General features: G+C 42.0%; 1 protein-coding gene across 4 annotated transcripts in view; it reads left to right on the top strand.

The window, feature by feature from the left end:
* Positions 1-17,368, top strand: part of LOC101162124 (plexin-B1) — a 113,873-nt gene that overhangs the window by 69,507 nt on the left and 26,998 nt on the right. For 3 of the 4 annotated variants that reach the window (XM_011476720.3, XM_011476718.3, XM_020704428.2), the window contains 6 exons: positions 5,121-5,195; positions 6,061-6,178; positions 7,265-8,138; positions 8,221-8,460; positions 11,894-12,076; positions 16,084-16,212. In XM_011476720.3, coding sequence (XP_011475022.2) covers positions 7,275-8,138; positions 8,221-8,460; positions 11,894-12,076; positions 16,084-16,212 — 1,416 coding nt within the window. In that variant the 5' untranslated portion in view covers positions 5,121-5,195; positions 6,061-6,178; positions 7,265-7,274. The remainder of the gene's footprint in view (positions 1-5,120; positions 5,196-6,060; positions 6,179-7,264; positions 8,139-8,220; positions 8,461-11,893; positions 12,077-16,083; positions 16,213-17,368) is intronic. The other variant, XM_011476719.3, reaches the window with a different exon arrangement.

Here is a 17,368-nt window from a genome sequence, read left to right as displayed (position 1 = left end):
ACTTGCATGGGTGAACAAAAACGGCTCAATAGCGCCACCTACCATGTTTGTTTTTGAGAGCCCCGCCATGTTCTTTAACATACAAGCTTGATTTTTACAGGACATGTTCATCAGATGAAAACCTACAAAAAAGTCTCTTGGTACCAAGCTGTCAGTTGCACAGGAAGTCTGCTATATTGGTGTCAATATGTCATTTTTGGTGTATTTTGGTCATTTGCAAGCCTCGTTCTAGAACGAACTCCTCCTAGAGATTTTTGAACAATGACTCCAAACTTTGGTTTTGTAAACTAAACACATGTCCAATATTAAATTGCGAAGCTTTTAAGTTTTTATGGTTGTTTGTGACCGTGGCGGCGCGTCAAAATTTGAGGTCGTTTCGAAATCACGCCATGAAAAGAAAAATGGCCATTACTCAGCCATAAATAATCTAATCTGATCCAAATTTGTTGTGCATGATTGTAGTCTGACTTTGAACACATCTGCAGTCGAAAAATCCGAAACAGGTGTAGCGCCACCTGTTGGCAACAGGAAATGACATGTTTTACTTGGAGCATCACTGCTCCAAGTAGGATGAGCCGACACACCTCAAAATGACGTCCACCTGTTGAAAAACCATTGAAGTTTACTCTGTTAAAAAGCCATAACTTTCAATGCAGGTGTGTGGTCTTGACAGAGCGGCAAAGTTGGGCGTCTCGCCATGCAGACAAATGTTGCTCTCATGTGCACATTCCTTGTCCAATCTCACTGAATTTCAATGGATATGATGAAGCTTCCATTCTGAACCCATGGATATGACAACTTTGGACGAGCTCTATAGCGCCACCTAGTTATTGCATGGGGCACATTCTGCCCTGTATTTTCTATGTGCTTTTTCTGATGTGCATGAAATTAAAACTGGAGATACTCAGAAGGCTCTTCTCTCATCATCTCAAGTTTCATGGCTGCACATCTGACGGTGCCTGCGTAAGGCACTGCCAAACAGGAAGTGGTCGATTCCGTTGCAGTCATATAATCAAGCTTTATAGGAAATCAGCCGTTTGTCTCAGGAAGCTGAGATTTCAGAATTAGATGCGTCCTACAAAGCTCCACGTTTGAAAAGCAGAACTATACGTACGAGAAACATTTAACCACCTTAATCACCCTATTGTGCTAAAAGCAAATTTTGGGACATTTTGACTCAAGCAAATATTTTTATCATAACTTCTGTTTAGTTTATCAGCACCAAAATAAAAAATATTTACATTTATAAAATGAACTGGTCAACTGTAGGATTTTATTTATTCAATCTTACATCCTCAAGCTTTTCATCAGTCTCCCCTGCTGCAGGAGTGGAGTTAGCCCCCCCCCCCCCCCCCAACCCCCGGCTGTGTGCTCACATGTAAATTAGCCAGGAGTGGCAGACAGAAAGTAGAACAGTTAGAAAGCCTAGTTCAACCCTAAAATACAGCATTTTCCTTTGTTTTGTTTGTCTTTTATACATCCTTAGCACTAATCATTGCTTTTTTATTCATCCAAAATACAATTAACTTTATATTTTATCTTTTTTTTTTTTTTACAAACAAAACATATGAATGTGCTCCAAAACAAAACCCAGCCTCAGTACACTCCTACAGATGTAACATCAGACAGTAAATGTCTCTTTTATGCTTTTTTTAATCAATGCTGCAACTTCTTTTCATTTCCTTTCAATACATCCAATAAAATTAAACTACAATGACAACAAACACAACATATAGCAAATGTCTCTAAGAAGATTGTGTATATACAATATGTACCACCTTTAAACACCAAATAAATAACAAATCTTTCTAATAAAATCACAAAAAATGGAACACAAAATGTAAAACCCAAATTAGAAATTGCAATTTTAAAAAGATACATTTTTCAGCAGCTTTTCAAAATCAATCACATATTTTACTCTTCTGTGGATGAAACAAAGAAGTCCAGAATAATGTAGCCACTTCTCCAAAGTCTCTGTCACCTTCAGTTTTAAACAAAGTCTGTGAAAATCCATTATACATTGGTCACATGTATTCAGAGACCTGCTAAAAGTGCACAATTGTAAAAGCTCTTTTATATAGACAACTGTTTGTTTGCTTAGAGCTCTAAATATAAAAAAATGCTTTTCTATCACCTAGACACAGGTGGAGAACCACATCAACTGGATTAGTAACAGGGAAACATGTTTAGGTTTAAACTTACATCAATAGACAACATGAAGCTGTTCATCACATTTTTGACCTAAACATGTAAACACATCCTTGGCTCTGCGGTTAGGAAATGGTAATTGGGAATCTCTTCATACCAGGAGCCAGCCTGAACATTGGAACATCACCACAGTGCTCACCCAGACTGGGACAGCAACGGGGTCCACTTCACAGCCGTGAGGCTGCTATGTTTAACTCCAGCTGTCCCAGCAAGGGAGACAACTGCAGCAACATCCACTGACCAAGCTGGAAAGCCCTGGCAGAAAAGATCCCCACAAGAAAAACACTGGCTCAGGCAGGCTGGTCAATAAAAAAATATAGTTTTGCCAATGTCTTGCAGCTCGCAGATCAAGTGGTTTAGTTTTCCAGTAATGTCAGTCAAGAATACAAGTTCAGATTCACCATATTCTTATTCACCATATTCAGCAGACATCTCCACCAATAGCACCTTAAAAATCCTGTTCTGTTTTGCTTTGCAGCTGAGGTTTTTTTTATGATTTTCACAATAGGAATCATTATGTGTCCAGAGCCAATCACTTCTGCACATAAGGCCTACTGGTGAATGACCCAGCAGTAATGCAGACATTTTGGAAAGTCTGCGTCAGCTTTACAGCTTACAGTGAGTGATGAAACCTGTCTGCAGTCACTGCTACTGGCTTTTCTAATGGTACCTTTTTCTGCACAAAAAGTCCTTCACCGTGTTATACATTTCAACTCCTCTTGTAGTTGTCTGTTAGGGCAGATGTGTCAGGAGTTCTTCTCTTGTGGAAACCAAAGGCTATGCTGTACTGTTGCCGTCCACAGACTCATCACACTGGACGTAAATCCTCTGCACTTTGCAAGATCCCGGTCCAGCTAATTGGCCAAGTTATCAGACATAGCTGACACTCATCTAGACATTGTAGTGGAAATTGAATGAGTTCTATTGTTCTCATTCTTAGGAACAGTGATAGCAATTATCATCATTGCTTGTTTCTTAATCTGATAAAAACCTTCTTCTACTTGATGAGAAATTGAGCAGGTCTAAACGAGGCTTAGATTTAAGAATTTTTTTCATGCTATATGCATAAGTCTTTGTCCTTTAAGGAAACAGATTACAGTCCCCCCCCCCCCCCCCCCCCCCCCACAGGCTGCTGTCATATTAACATTATCTTGGAGCTCCAGAATGGACAAGAAAAAACAACGAGAATGGCTCGAGCAGGGCGTTGCTCACGGGGCGGTCGCTCGTGCCAGGCGGTGGCACGTGCTCGGGCCCGCTAAATGCTACTTGTAGCTTTAATTTTATTTGTAATTCTTCAACCACTTCTCTTTCGTAAAGCCTTTGGCACAATTCCCCTTAAAGGCGGATGCGGGCTGTTTGGGGACAAAAATGATCAAACATCCAGGTACACTTGATGTGCACACCCAGTGTGCGCGGCATAGACACCTTCTTCACCCAAAAACCTGCAGTACTCGACTAATTAACGCTGCGTTTGCATGGAATGTGATTCGTGTGTTAAAAATACGTAAAGTCACGGATGATGTAGTGAGATCAGGTTCATTTATTTTGAAGAGCTCTATCCGTGTCTGTGTTTATTAGATCATTCAGAGACTCTCCCAGGACGGTGGTGTTTACCATCTACTGCATGACGGACGCTTTCAACAGTACTTCCGTCTCTCTGTGACCCAGATAGCGTAAAATTAAAGTATCTTTTTTATTATTGTCTCAAAAGGAACAAGAAAATAACATAAAGTTCATGAGGAGAACAAACAGCAACAATCAGATTTTTCTCTCAGTTTTTTTTTGGACTCCTTCTGCTGATCACATCATCGACATGTCCGGGGGCAAAGTAGAGTTCCTGATCGGTTGAGCCCACATAAAATATTCGCCAAAACATACATTCCTCACCAAAGTTCAGATATTTGAACTCTGAAACGATACGCTGCCCCAAATGCGCTGCTGCCCGACCAGCACTCCTGACGGTCAAAACACGCCGCCGGAGCTTTGATCGTATTTTGTGTAATGACCTAACATGGAATCTAGTTGACCGTGCAGCACGAATTGCTTTTAGCGTAAACTAAGGCCTTAACTTCTAATTCCTGTATTTTTAGATAATAAACATAAAAATGTAACTTACGGGTGTAACTTTACATCTATTTCTCTGATTGTTATCTGGGTTTACCATCCTCAGGTTGAGGTTAATCTGACATGGTTTTAGCATGCACAAAAATACATTCAGCGCTCTGGTAGATTTGCCTCAATAAAACATTTAGCATAAAGAATATTGTCTTGACATAAATATTTCATAAAAGCTTCTTTACTGTCTCCGGGGGTTTAGAGGCCTTTCTCAGCTCCCGTCCGAGCACACAGGCGGAACTCAGACCCTCTGTAACAGGGTGTGGACGTTATTTGGTATTATACGTCTTATTCTGTTCATGAATAAGTGAAGAAGAGGCCAGAGACACACTCAGCCACTTACCAGACACATCCACCTGCGCATGGATGCTCTCTGCTTATCCACAACCGTATTTTTGGCTCCTGATTACAGCTGCAGGGGGTGACAGTTAGGTGACCATCCTCTCCGAGGTCAGGGAAAGGTCTGAGGAGCCTGTTCAATAATTAAAGAGCCTTTCTGGAATATGAGGGCTCTCAGTGTCCGCAAACCACTTTCCTGGGAGGTGTTGAGCAGTGGCTGCGCGAACAGGAACTTGTTGTTTTGAATGCTGGCGCTGTAAAGGATGGTGCGGCCGGTGATTGAAAGCACTCTCTGCTGTGGTGAGGTTGTAAACACTGAGTGAGTTATATAATAGAAGGTGCTGCAGTTTGAAGAGTAAAGTGGTAATGAAGCTTGGTTCCTGCTTCTGTCTCTCCGAGTCCTTCATGCTCTCTGGGATGCACATTAATAACGCATTAATAACCTCTGCTCTTCACAGATGGAGAGAGGCGGACCGGGATGTGACTCCAGGTGAGAAGATAAAGCAAGTCTGCAACTGAACAGCACTCGAATGGTAAGTCATTCAAGTCATTTTCTGTGGAAAAGATTTATTTTAATTTTATTTTCTCCAATAAATAGGACAAAGAGAGTTCCTTTCAATATGATAACTCATAAATGATGCACACTTCAGCTGTACAAAAGAGAAGGTATTGAGTCGGTCCGGTGCATACTGTTGTCATGGAAACGTTACAAAGATAGAATCAATTATCAGGAGAGCGCATACTCATAAGTATCTACCAAATATCAACAGTATAGTTAGTCCAATATAAATTCAGCTTCTTCTTTACGTCTTTTTCTGGCTAAAGTCAACTTTCTGAGAACCTGTTTCATGCGTATCCAATCAATTGAAAGGCATCAGTCCAAGTTCAGAACCCTGTGGAACACCGTAGTTAACTCCTATGGAGCTTACATAATTAGAAGTAGGGTTGCACGATATAAGGAAAAAAATCGTGATTTGTGATATTAGTGATTAATATTGCGATGACAACATAATTTGCGATACATGAACAAATAGCAAAACATCTAAATAGGTCATTTCCATTTCACTGCAACAGTTTAATTTAAATAAGAGTCAAGGTAACTTAAATTATACTCCAAATGACCTTCGTCTACATAGGAGGCGGGCATCTACTATGAAAGGGGTCCACCTGATTGGTCAAATGCATAAGGGGATTTGATTTGATCCGTTAAATACTTCAAGCTGCCATAAGATTGTTTTAGCACATTTATTGTAACCATTTATCTGAAATCGCAATAACGATAAATTTGTGATTTATTCTGCAGACCTAATTAGTGAAAGCCGTAAATGTGGTAAAAAAATAGTTGAAACAGAATTCTGCTCTTTAATGTCATGCTTTGTTCTGTGTCATTAAATACAGCGGCTAGTGGGAGCAGACAGGATCAGTACAGAACAAAATCATGCGCCTTTCAGCAGAAGACGACAGTAATCAGACATCTCTCTGACTGTGCATCATTGTGGCTGATCAAACATCACAGGTGATGCTGCTCACTGTTGTCTGTACCTGATCAAATGATCAATAATGTTGACAAACACCTGGACGAGGCTGAGTCGGCATTGTGGATTAGCTATAGGCTCATGTGATCTCTGTGATCTTCACTGAAGGGTCTGCAGGGTTTTTCTTCAGCCAGATCAACACCAGTGAAAGATCAGTCTGAATTTTTAGATGTCAAAAGAACTGAAGACAGCTAACAGGTTTAGATCAGAAGGAGTTAGGAGTTCAGGCAGCAGCTGGTCGTCATCATTTATCCTTTTTATTGTTTTTACATTTTTGTTATTTTTCTGTTCAAAGAAAGTTGAGATACTTTAGGTTGTTGAACTCTTTCAGCCATGGCTGTAAAATGACAAAGTTCCTGACGTATGTGATGCTCATCAGAAATGTGGCAACACCGAGTCTGGATTTCTGGAAATACCTTATTTGTTTTGACAATAGATAAGGATATATAAAAAATTGAACCTGAATAAAGATTTTTTTTTCATCTTTATTATAACTAATGCCACTGGTATCCAGAAAACAAAATCCTTAGTACTTTACCACCTATTATAAAATGACTGCATGACATTATCTCAGTTTTCTTGTAACCTTTTGTACATTTAGAGCTTTTGTCATTACATTTTCTATATTTTGTCAGTTTTTATACAAATGTCCGATGCATTAATCATCTGACTCATAAATTTGTGACTGAAATAGACTGAATGTATGCTGTATGCATTGTGCATGTAAATAAATATTAAAATGTGTGTAGGTTGGCTACCTTGACTTTAAGACCTTCCTGTTTTATTTTGTAATTTTCAGATTTTAAATTTTACACTTCTTTTCACCATGAATGAGTCCAAGTTACTGTGCAGGTAATACTGTTCTTACAAGGAAAAAATGGATGAAAAGGTAACAAAAGGAAAAAACAATATCCACTCATAACAGGACGTAGAAGTATTTTTGCACATGAAAGATGACGGTGTTCCAGATTTAAAAGTGAATACATTTAAGAAAAAAAGAGCTTTAGATATGATGACATTCTTATTTAAAATGTCTATTTTTTAATTTCTGTCTTCTGTCTCCTCAGAGTTTCTGCCATGCTACATGGGAAGGCTTTGCACTCCTTCCAGGTCTTCCTCCTGACTCTCGCCGCCTCCTCTCTTAGTAACTGTCGTTCATACCCCCGGTTTTCTCGCAATGACACTGAATTCCAGCACCTGGTGCTTCACCCGGATCCCCTCGTGGAGCGGGTGTACATTGGGGCGAAGGACCACCTTTTCCAGCTGGACGGATCCAATGGGCTTCAGCTGGAGCAAGAGGAGACCACGGGTCCGGTGAGCGACAGCAAAGACTGCCTTCCTCCGGTCACGCAGCTCAACTGTCCTCAGGCCAGAAGAACCAGCAACCACAACAAACTGCTGCTGGTGGATCCAAAGGCGCAGGAGTTGATCACCTGCGGCAGCGTCCATCAGGGAACCTGCCAGAAACGAAGCTTGGCGTCTATCAGGGAGGTTCTGTTCTCCACAGAGCGGCCTGTAGACACCCAGTACGTCGCTGCCAATGATCCTTCAGTGTCCACAGTGGGGCTGGTGGTGGCGCTCGAGGGCGGGGGGAGGACCGTGATGTACGTGGGTCGGGGCTACACCGCCAGCCATCCGCCCATCTCCACCCGCCACCTTTCATCGGAACCCGTCTTTTCCTACGAGGACACGGCTAAGCTGGCCGTCGCCGGGCGCCTGTCGGAATATGACCATCACTTTGTGACGGCGTTCACTCGCCGCTCATATGTCTACTTCCTATTTTACCGCCGCGACATCAAGTCCGTCTCAAGGGAGTACCGTACCTACGCTGCCCGGGCGTGCCTGGAGGACTCCTCCTACTATTCCTATGTGGAAATCCCTCTGGTGTGCAGATCTTCCTCCTTCCCTTCCAGGAATTACAATCTGCTTCAGGCAGCCCAGGTCCTCATCCTCCACAAATCTCCTCATACAGGAGTTTTCTGGTGCTTCTGAACACATTTCACAGCCATCTTTGTTTCTACAGGTGGGGCAAAGCAGAAGCCTGCAAGGAGAAGACCTCCTGGGAGTCTTCTCCACCCGCAGCAGCTCCACAAACGGTGGCTTGGAATCCTCGGCTTTGTGTGTTTTCCCTCTGGAAGACCTCGACAGACACATCGACTCCACCCGGGACCTCTGCTACACCCAAGACGGGCAGGTGGAGGGTCGAGGGGAGGTGGCCTACATCGAGTATGAGGTCAAGTCCAGCTGTGCCAATCTGCCTCCGGTAAGACCAAAGTCCAAGCTGCCCTTACGGGTGGGTAAGGGCTGCCTGCAGGAGAAAATAGGTCAAACCTGTACAAAACATGCAGGTGGCCCCCCATGAAATATCAGGGTCACAGACAGCTCCGTGAGCACGTAGAGCAAAAATATTCTACGGACGTGGGCGGGGGACGGGTTGAAGAGAGTTCTTACACAACACTTAAGGGTAATTAAGGTTTAAGTATGTAAGTCACAGACGTGTCGTACGGATTTTTCATTTTTTAACCCCCCAATTCCTGGGGACTGCACAAGGAGCCTGTTGGTGCTTTTCATGTGATACGTGCACACTCCTTACGTGCAGCCTGACTGTTAGAAAAGGGAAGGTTTAGACAATGTTAGTATTGTTAGTGTGGACGTCACACAGGCAGCCACTGTAGCAACCATTGCGAGTGGTCAGGAAGGAGTCGGTACTAGACCGTACTAGACTGTGGCGGAAGGACGCCTTACCACAGCATCTCCCCTACATCAAAACGTACATTTTCTTTACAAATACTTCACGATGTACGGTATCCCGTATTCGCTGTGGTAATGGACCAGAGACACCCGGAGAACCGTCTCCCCACCCCCCGCGACCGAAGAAGGTCCGTCCCTGATGCTTACTCATCAAAAACCCCTCTGAAACATTTCTGATGCTTTGTGAAGCATTTATTAAATAACATTGAACTATTGCTTAACATAAAGAACTTTGTTTTAATCCTGAGCAATTGAATTATAGCTTATTCTATAACCCACATTAGGAATGTCTCTCCATGCTCCCTCCTTCATCAGTTGAATGGGGGAGCGGTCCTGCAGCGCGATTTGAGCATCGGGCACGGCACGTCAGTCCAGCAGCAGCGTGTTTAGAGTGACGTTTCTTCCAGAAGAAGCTGCTTTCATCCATCTTTCATTGATCCGGATGATAACTATTTAGGGTGACCATCTTCCCCGGCATATCAGGATGGTTTCCGGCTGCTTCTAAGTCAGCTGTGCAGTTGCACAGCCGTCGGTTGTAGCGATTCAGGAACCGGTGGAACCAGCTGTTTCTCGCTGTTTAAAAATCTTTAGCAGCCGGCAAGGAAGCCGACGGTCCGGCGTGCTCTTCATCTCCGCTCCCCTCCTCAGATATTCATGTACTTTTGGACTTTTGGACTTTCGGACGCAAAAGTCTCAGACAAGCATCTTGAGTTGTCTGAGCTTTTGTGAAGAGTCAATTTCGGTGAAACCGTGAATATTGAAATGCCCCCTTAAGCTGGGACCGCTCCTCTCTACGACCCTCCATGGGCCAGAGAACCCAAAAACCTGCAGCACCCATACAGTTCAACCCACCGTACGGTGTGACTGAGGCTTTAGACAACGGCCGATGGTGAAGTGACACTCTTCTGATGGATCATGTGACTGAGATGAAAGCTGCTCATCCTCAGAAAAGCGATGCCGTCCTTATGTTCAGAGAAGTCAAACGAAGGCACAGAACTGAGCGATAGATGGACAGAAGTGGAGTAATGAGGACTTTTTGATAAACCCTAAACCCGCAGAGCAGCCATCCAGAACCAGACCACCCCCTCCCCCCGCTGAAATCCTGCCAGCCCCTCAGAACCATTTAATGTCATCGTCTAAGATCTATAGAGAAAACCTACTCTGCATCATTTGTGCTGTTGCCTAACAAGCCCTGACAAAGAAAGATGGGAGCTCCTTAGAGCCCCACTGACGTAGGGGGTGGGGGGATGTAGAGACTGATGGAAAGAAATGACAAATGAAGAGAATTATTTATAGATCCTAATTCCTGCTCAACGATGATAACCATCTTACAGTATTTTCATAATAACAGTGATGAAAGTCTTCCGGGAATTCCCGGAAATCCGGGTTTTTGAGCAAACCGAACGTACTTTCCGGGAAATAAAGACCTGATCTCTACGGACAAATCGCTTTCCGGATTAAAAAATGGTCTGAAATCAGCTAATTTTAGCTTTATTTTCTATATTTCTCCGCAGATCGCTTCCTCTATGGTCGTGGCCATCTCTCGTCTTCCCGGCCTAATTGACCAATGACGGGACGTTTTAGTTGCTTTCGGATGCGTCGACGGGTCTGATTGGCTCTGTCTGCACCACGTGGTCAGGGTGACTCGCTTCCCTAGAGACCAAAACTGGCGGACCCACGCTAAACTTTCACAAACACATCTGAAGAGTTTGCGATCAAATTTGTGTTAAAATAATGGCAGGCATCGTCATTATTGAGCGTGGTCACGACCTCAGTTGTGAGAAAACGATAAAAAACAAATTGAAGTGGTCTTGGCTGGAAAAAAAAGATTTTTAAGGTAGTGTAGGTCAAATACTTTTTTGTGTAAAATAATCTCAAAACCACATTTTGAAATAATTTCAATTTTAGTTTTGAGTTTCAGTTTTTATTTTGAATACATTTCTTTATCTAATTTATTTGTATTTCCTAATTCCCATGATTTAGTTCAGTATAGTTGACATTAATTATAAGTATTTGATGGTTTGGACCCGCACTCCCTTAAAAAATAATGTTTACAATGTTTAATTTAGTTTGTATGTTTGTTTTGATATTTCCCAGATTACTTAGTATTGGTGTTAAAGAATTGATGTATTATGTTATAGTATTATAGTTTAAAGCAGATCCCATATTTTGATGTAATTATAGTTTGAGAAAACAGTGCAAGTGGATGTTGTACATCAGTCATTTCTAAAGCAGAAATAATGTATAAATAACTGAGGTATTTTCATAGAATATCATAGTTACTGGTGTTCTTTTTGCCATTTGGGGCTTTGATGTTACTATATTTTAGCAATTGTATGTTTTGCAGCTTTAAGGAAAAGCGTAGATTGTAGGATTGTGTTACTTTGAGCAATTTTCCAAATTCTTTTTTAGGACCAGCAAGTCCTTAATGGAGAGTCAAACTAGGGGTTTGAATGACAAATCATGATGCTCCAATTAGTCTTAGTTTCTTGATAAAGAAGTGAATAACTAGTTGCCAGAATGCACCAGAATGCATCTAAGACCACGTATTTTTCCAAAATTTCGCTCTGTGCCCGCCATATCGCTCAAAGAAAGGTTCAGGGATTTTTTCCTTGCCTGACTTTCATCACTGTAATAAACAAACTCTGAGCAGACTGAGAGAAAACATGCCTCGCTGCTTTATGGCCAATTATCTGAAGCTGCAGTTTGGAGACTTAAGTGGAAAGCAGGATTTGGAGTAGCTGCTTTGGAAAATCCAAAAGAGTGAGTTGCTTGTTTCTAGAGGCTTTAATCCATGGTGCAATCATTTTTCCAGGATTTAGGGAGGATTAGCAGGCTCTAAGGCGGCATTGGGAATAAACAGAGGCTTTTTTTTTAAACAACAAATATCTTAAAGTTGTAATTAAAGTGACAAACTGGATGACCGGACATTTGTCCTCTCGCAGAACACCCTCAAGGCGTATCCATGTGGGTCTGACCACACCCCCAGCCCGATGGCCAGCCGGGCGCCCCTGGAAGCCACGGCCTCATGGCACACCTCAGCCGCCCGTCTGACTGCTGTGGCCGTCAGCGTGGCAGAGGGACACAGCATCGCCTTCCTGGGAGACTCCAAAGGAAACCTTCATAAGGTAGTCACGCCTCCCCAAACCCTCTGGAAGGAGAGAGTTTGTTCAATCACGTGAGGATTACCTAATGCTGCAAACATGAGCCCCGCCCCCTCACCGTCTGTTAGTCACACATAAGCAAATCTTGTGGCACCGTCCATAAACCAAGCTTTATGGTCGGTTCAATCATCAACATTTAAACCATTATTAATTATGAAAAGACGTCAGGAGAGGCAGATGTTACTGATGAGAACTTTCCTCTTGTTTTTTGTGTCAAGGCAGAAAAACTTCATAATTGTCATAAGTTGGATAAATTTGTCTACATATAATTTAGATTTGGATTTGGAAATTATTTACTTAAAGCAATTAAAAAAAGAAAAAGAAAACAAAGAAGACAGCAGAAATATACTGTATATACATCAAGCTTAGGATAATTAGTCATGAATTGATTGGAAAATAGGCTTACATCCACGTACACGTGCAAATGATTGAAATATATTTAATCTTAAACCTAAATACACCTATTAGCTTTTTTGCAAATATTTCATCAAAACATTTACCGTAATTTCCGGATTAGAAGCTGTTACTTTTGTCACATGCTTTCCACCCTGCGGATTATTCAATGATGCGGCTAATTTATGTATTTTTTTCTTTTTTTTAATGCATTTTTATCTTACGGCCTCTAGGGGCGCTCGAGCAGAAAGGGTAAGAGTGAGACAGGGATAATACGGTATATGTGTTGAGGAAGACGCAAGTTTAATGTAAATTCCTGCTTTGTGAATGAATAGCATGAACAGACTCTCATCATGGAAAATGCAAGAAGAAATGCATGTGACGCAGCTTTCAAGTTAAAAGCAGTGTGAAAAAAATCCACCGTCACCAACGGGTTTGGAAAAGCCGGTCTGCTGTGTGAGGGGGGGGCAGCGCAAGTTCAGGAGAGAATTTACCTCAGAGTGACACTGACAACTACAACGAAGGAGAGACAAAGAGAGAGTGTGTGGTGAAGAATGTCTGACGCTATTCCAATCCCACACTGAGGGGGAAGACTTCCATGGATTCAGAGGCGCTCGCCTATAAGTTACTGCTGCTCTCAGTGACTTTTACCGGTATGTTTTTTTTTAACCAGCCCTGTCAGTGCTGTTACTACCATATTGTTACTACCATATTATTGCTGTCGTGTTACTGCCTGTTACATCACAGGCACTGTTTGGAATAGAGCTGTGACAGTTTGGGATTTTTGATCACTGCTGTGATGAAGTCGGTGTCGTGGGATTTTAGATTTTTGGGACCAGCTTCCTGTTTGGACTGCCAGGGGAAAGGGGTCACACGCCAGTTCTCATACACAGTCAATGGGCGGGCCACAAGCTCCCGACTCTGGCTCCAAACTGTACGGCTGGAATAGCTCCAATTCTACTCACCATTTTTGTTGCACTGGTAATGTTAGGTTGGGGCTGTAAGAGGCTGTGAGCCAGAGAGAGAGCTCTCAGTATAGGGTGACAGAGGTGGGGTTACTCCGCCCCAACGGTCCCACTTACAACCCAGAGGCATCTTTCTGATGAACTCATGCCGCTCTGCTGAAGCTATGTTTAAGAAAAGACTCTGGTTTTTGGATTTTCACAATTCACACTCACAATTATAAGTCACAATTATAATTAAAAGAGATCAAGCAGGTTTTTTGTTAACGACCTTTTTCGTCAGAGCTAAGCTTTATTTTTAGTTTGAATTTTCGAGTTCCCTGGTTTCTTTGCTCTACAACAAAGACATGTTTATTATGTCCACTTTGCAGGAGCAGTTTTCCATTTTGAGCAGCACACTTGAGGGCTGTTTTACCAAGAATCAAGTGAGCAGATCAATACTACTCTCATGTTGGCAAATTCTTACAGAAACTAGTGCCCTGAAGGGACTTGTTCCATCCAAAGACCGCGAGCATTGGCCAAATTTGTTAACCAGGACTCTGCTTGAATGATTCCCTAAAGTCTTTGTTTTCCTAAAGCCTTTAATGAAATGCTCTGATCTTTACCCGATAATTTGGTTATCTGAACTAGCCTCTCATGGCTGCATTTCAATGAAAGGCCTATTTTTTTTTTGCATTCAGGCAAAAATGAGAAACTTCTGAGTTCAGAAGAATCACCTAAGAAAATAGTTTTTCCTACTTTAAGTCATAGTTTTTTGCATCTGAATGTGGTGATTTTTTTATGTTTACTTCTTTTTTAATTTTTATCTAGTGTCTGTGCCTAAATATTAGATGAGAATGCAATAAATGTGATATGCAAAACTATGTTTATTGCCTAAAGCATTCCAGAGTCTCCAATGATGCTCTGAGTGCATCCTCTTAGCGGGACGGCGGATTCTCCACTCTGCTGGCAGTGATCTCATTAGCTTGAAGTAACATGAGAGTTTGAAGGCCTGGGAATCACTCCAGCCAGAGGTGTCTTCCTCTGCTTCCTATTAGATTTGACTGCATGCTAATCTCATTCATGGCCACTTCTGCTGCAATCCTGTACAACGGTGATTTGATTTGCGTTGGAGTTGTAAACCGATGAAGGTGCTCGTTTTCCTTTTTTCGTCAGGATTACAGAAATGTGAGGCCTGCACATTTAAAAATGCATCATGTGACGCCTTCCCATCCGGTCACGGTAACATAAATCCATCCTGAAAGATGTTCCGTGTCTATTTTTTTCTTTTGTGTATATATAAGAGCAGACAGCAGGAGCTCAGCCATACTTTGTTTTAGTTCTACCTGATTTAATTGACACTTAAACACAGTTTATTTGATTTAGATGAAGAGCCTTTCTTATGAAAAGGGACACTTTTCAAAAAGTTGTTTATCTGGCATGTTTCCCAGAGAAACTTTTAAATGCCTTTATCGCCCTCACCTCCTGATGGCGGGGTTCCCCAAGGCTCAACTCTGGGTCCTGTGCTTTTCTGCTTATTTCGTTTTTCAGGCTTAAAACATGGACTGTAAATGAGAACTGGAGTGAGTGAGTGTGACGTCACCCAGCTCCTATGAAATAGTCAATTCAGACACAATTTTTTTCTCAATACAGATGCCACTATATTTTTGAGCCAGACATTGTCAGTGAGCAGCAATTGGTCCGAGTTGGCATGAGTCTCCATTTCTATGGCAACCACTCTCCAATCAAGAGTGAGCTTGCTAGAAGACCACACCCCTACCACTTGAAAGCCTATAATCTGCTTTAGCCGGGATAAGGACACTGACTTTGACCAAAGAATAACAATAATAAAGAAGAAAAGTGTTAAAATTAAAATAAACAAATCAATTATCAAATAGGATAAAAGCAATAATCTTTTCTAATCATATTAAAGCCCCTACACTTTGTTTCATGATGTGATTAAATTAAATGATTCCAGATGATTATCGATTATATAATTTGTAAAAATAATTTGCTGAAGTTATGTCATATAAATGTATTCTTATTTATACCTAATTTTTGATAATTGATCTGGATAGGTTATAAGAATGTCTGAAATAATGGTGTGTCTGCTTAGGCAATGATTTCATTTTTGTCATTTGATTTATTAATTTTTATGGATGTTTTATAGACCTGAATCTGTGTTGATAAAGTACAGACAGCTGATTATCAGTCCAGTTCTTATATACAGTCATTGGGTTAATTGCATTCAAAATGCACTAAAACTTTATTGACCAGAGATACTGAGGTCATCGTGAACGCCAGTTTTAAGCTTGATAAGGAGATAATGTTGCAGTTAGTTCCAGCGTGAATGCCCTTCTGCTCGTATCAGACGTCAACCTTTAATAAGCGACACATGCTTTTATTTTGACACGTTTGGAAGACTATTGGCTGCCTATCCTTCAGTGAAAAAAGATTGTCTGAGTCCACCTGAGACTGGCTTGGAACAGATCTTGGAAAGACCCCTTTCTGCCTTCTTTCTGTTTCTGATTGTCAATGAAATTACATATCCGTCCCGTTTTATTTTAGGTTTTCACTTTTTTTCAAAAATTAAATGAAACTTTTTTTTGAAAACCGCTTTCTGATTTTCTTGCTCAGGTGTACCTGGGAGAAGACGGTGCGGTGGAGGTTTACGAACACACCACCGTGCATCCCAACTCCCCCATCAGCAGTGACCTTCTACTGGACCTGAATGGATCCCACATCTACATCATGACCAAAACGGCAGTAAGTCCGTTCATGGTGATGCGGTCGCACAGACATGAGCGCTCGGAGGTCATTTATGTGATGCTTCGTGTTAGACACTGATGTATAAGCAGATGCTTTCGCTTCATTCAGTCACTCAAACCAGATGTCTCCATACACCAAACAGAATGTGAATTATCAATCATCGTCAGTCGATCTCGGGTTTGTCCGAGTGTTTTGGGGGCGGCTGTGAATCCTCCCGAGGATAAGAGGCGAAGAGGAGAAAAGGAAAAGAGAACGGCCAGCTGGCAGCTGAGGTCAGGAGTCACTCGCCCCGCTGAGACGGGCAAAGCAGGCAGCAGGATGTGTAAGGTCAGACGCAACAATGGTATTGATCAGCAGAAGTGGCCCCCATTGTCCCGGCACGCTCCCTGCAGAGAGTGTGGGTAGCTGTGGATGTTGATAAATGGATATGAGAGTGAGTTTCTCAACTGGTGTGGGGCTGAAGAGGAGCGGCGTTCACCTTAATCCAAACTCTGGTCACATTTAATGAAGTCATAAAAGCAAATGAAGCTCCATAATCCGCTGACAGACATGCTGAAGAGGTTTTTAGGACGTTAATATGTCAAAGTCAGATGTGAAAGCAATAAAAACGTACAAGTTACAGATTGCTAGAGAGTGCAGAGGAATATGCTGGCCGGAAAAAGATCCATTATCCACCCATGGAGAAAACCTGGAACAGGTGAAAACCTTCAGGACCACAAGGACTCATCCAGGAGGACATTGAAGAAGAAAATAAAAAAACTGGAAAGAGGTCACTTAACCCAGTCCAGGTCTGAGGTTAGGACTCTACAGTCAGAAAGAGACTTTCGGACAAAAATGGATCCAGGAGAGAGGTCAAGGAGGAATAAAGCTGGGAAAGAAGAACACAGAGAAACATCTGGATTTTCCACAAAACCTTTAGACACAGATTCTGATGAGTCAGAGCAGGAAATAACAGAGGAACAGTCAAAAATGGAGGAGGTAGTGTGATGGTCCGGGGCTGCTGACCAACTTTGGGACTTGAAGACGTTTTTATACTTTATAAAACCCAAAATTTACTTCTGCGTAGATAAAGAAACAAAGTTGGAGCTTGAAGTTTGAAAATTAACTTGATTCAGGTTCAGTGTTCATCATGTTGGAAACAAAACAATTCAGA

Source organism: Oryzias latipes, chromosome 7 (genome assembly GCF_002234675.1).
Source record: "Oryzias latipes chromosome 7, ASM223467v1".
Lineage (NCBI taxonomy): Eukaryota > Metazoa > Chordata > Actinopteri > Beloniformes > Adrianichthyidae > Oryzias > Oryzias latipes.
This window is presented reverse-complemented; position numbering and strand designations above follow the sequence as displayed.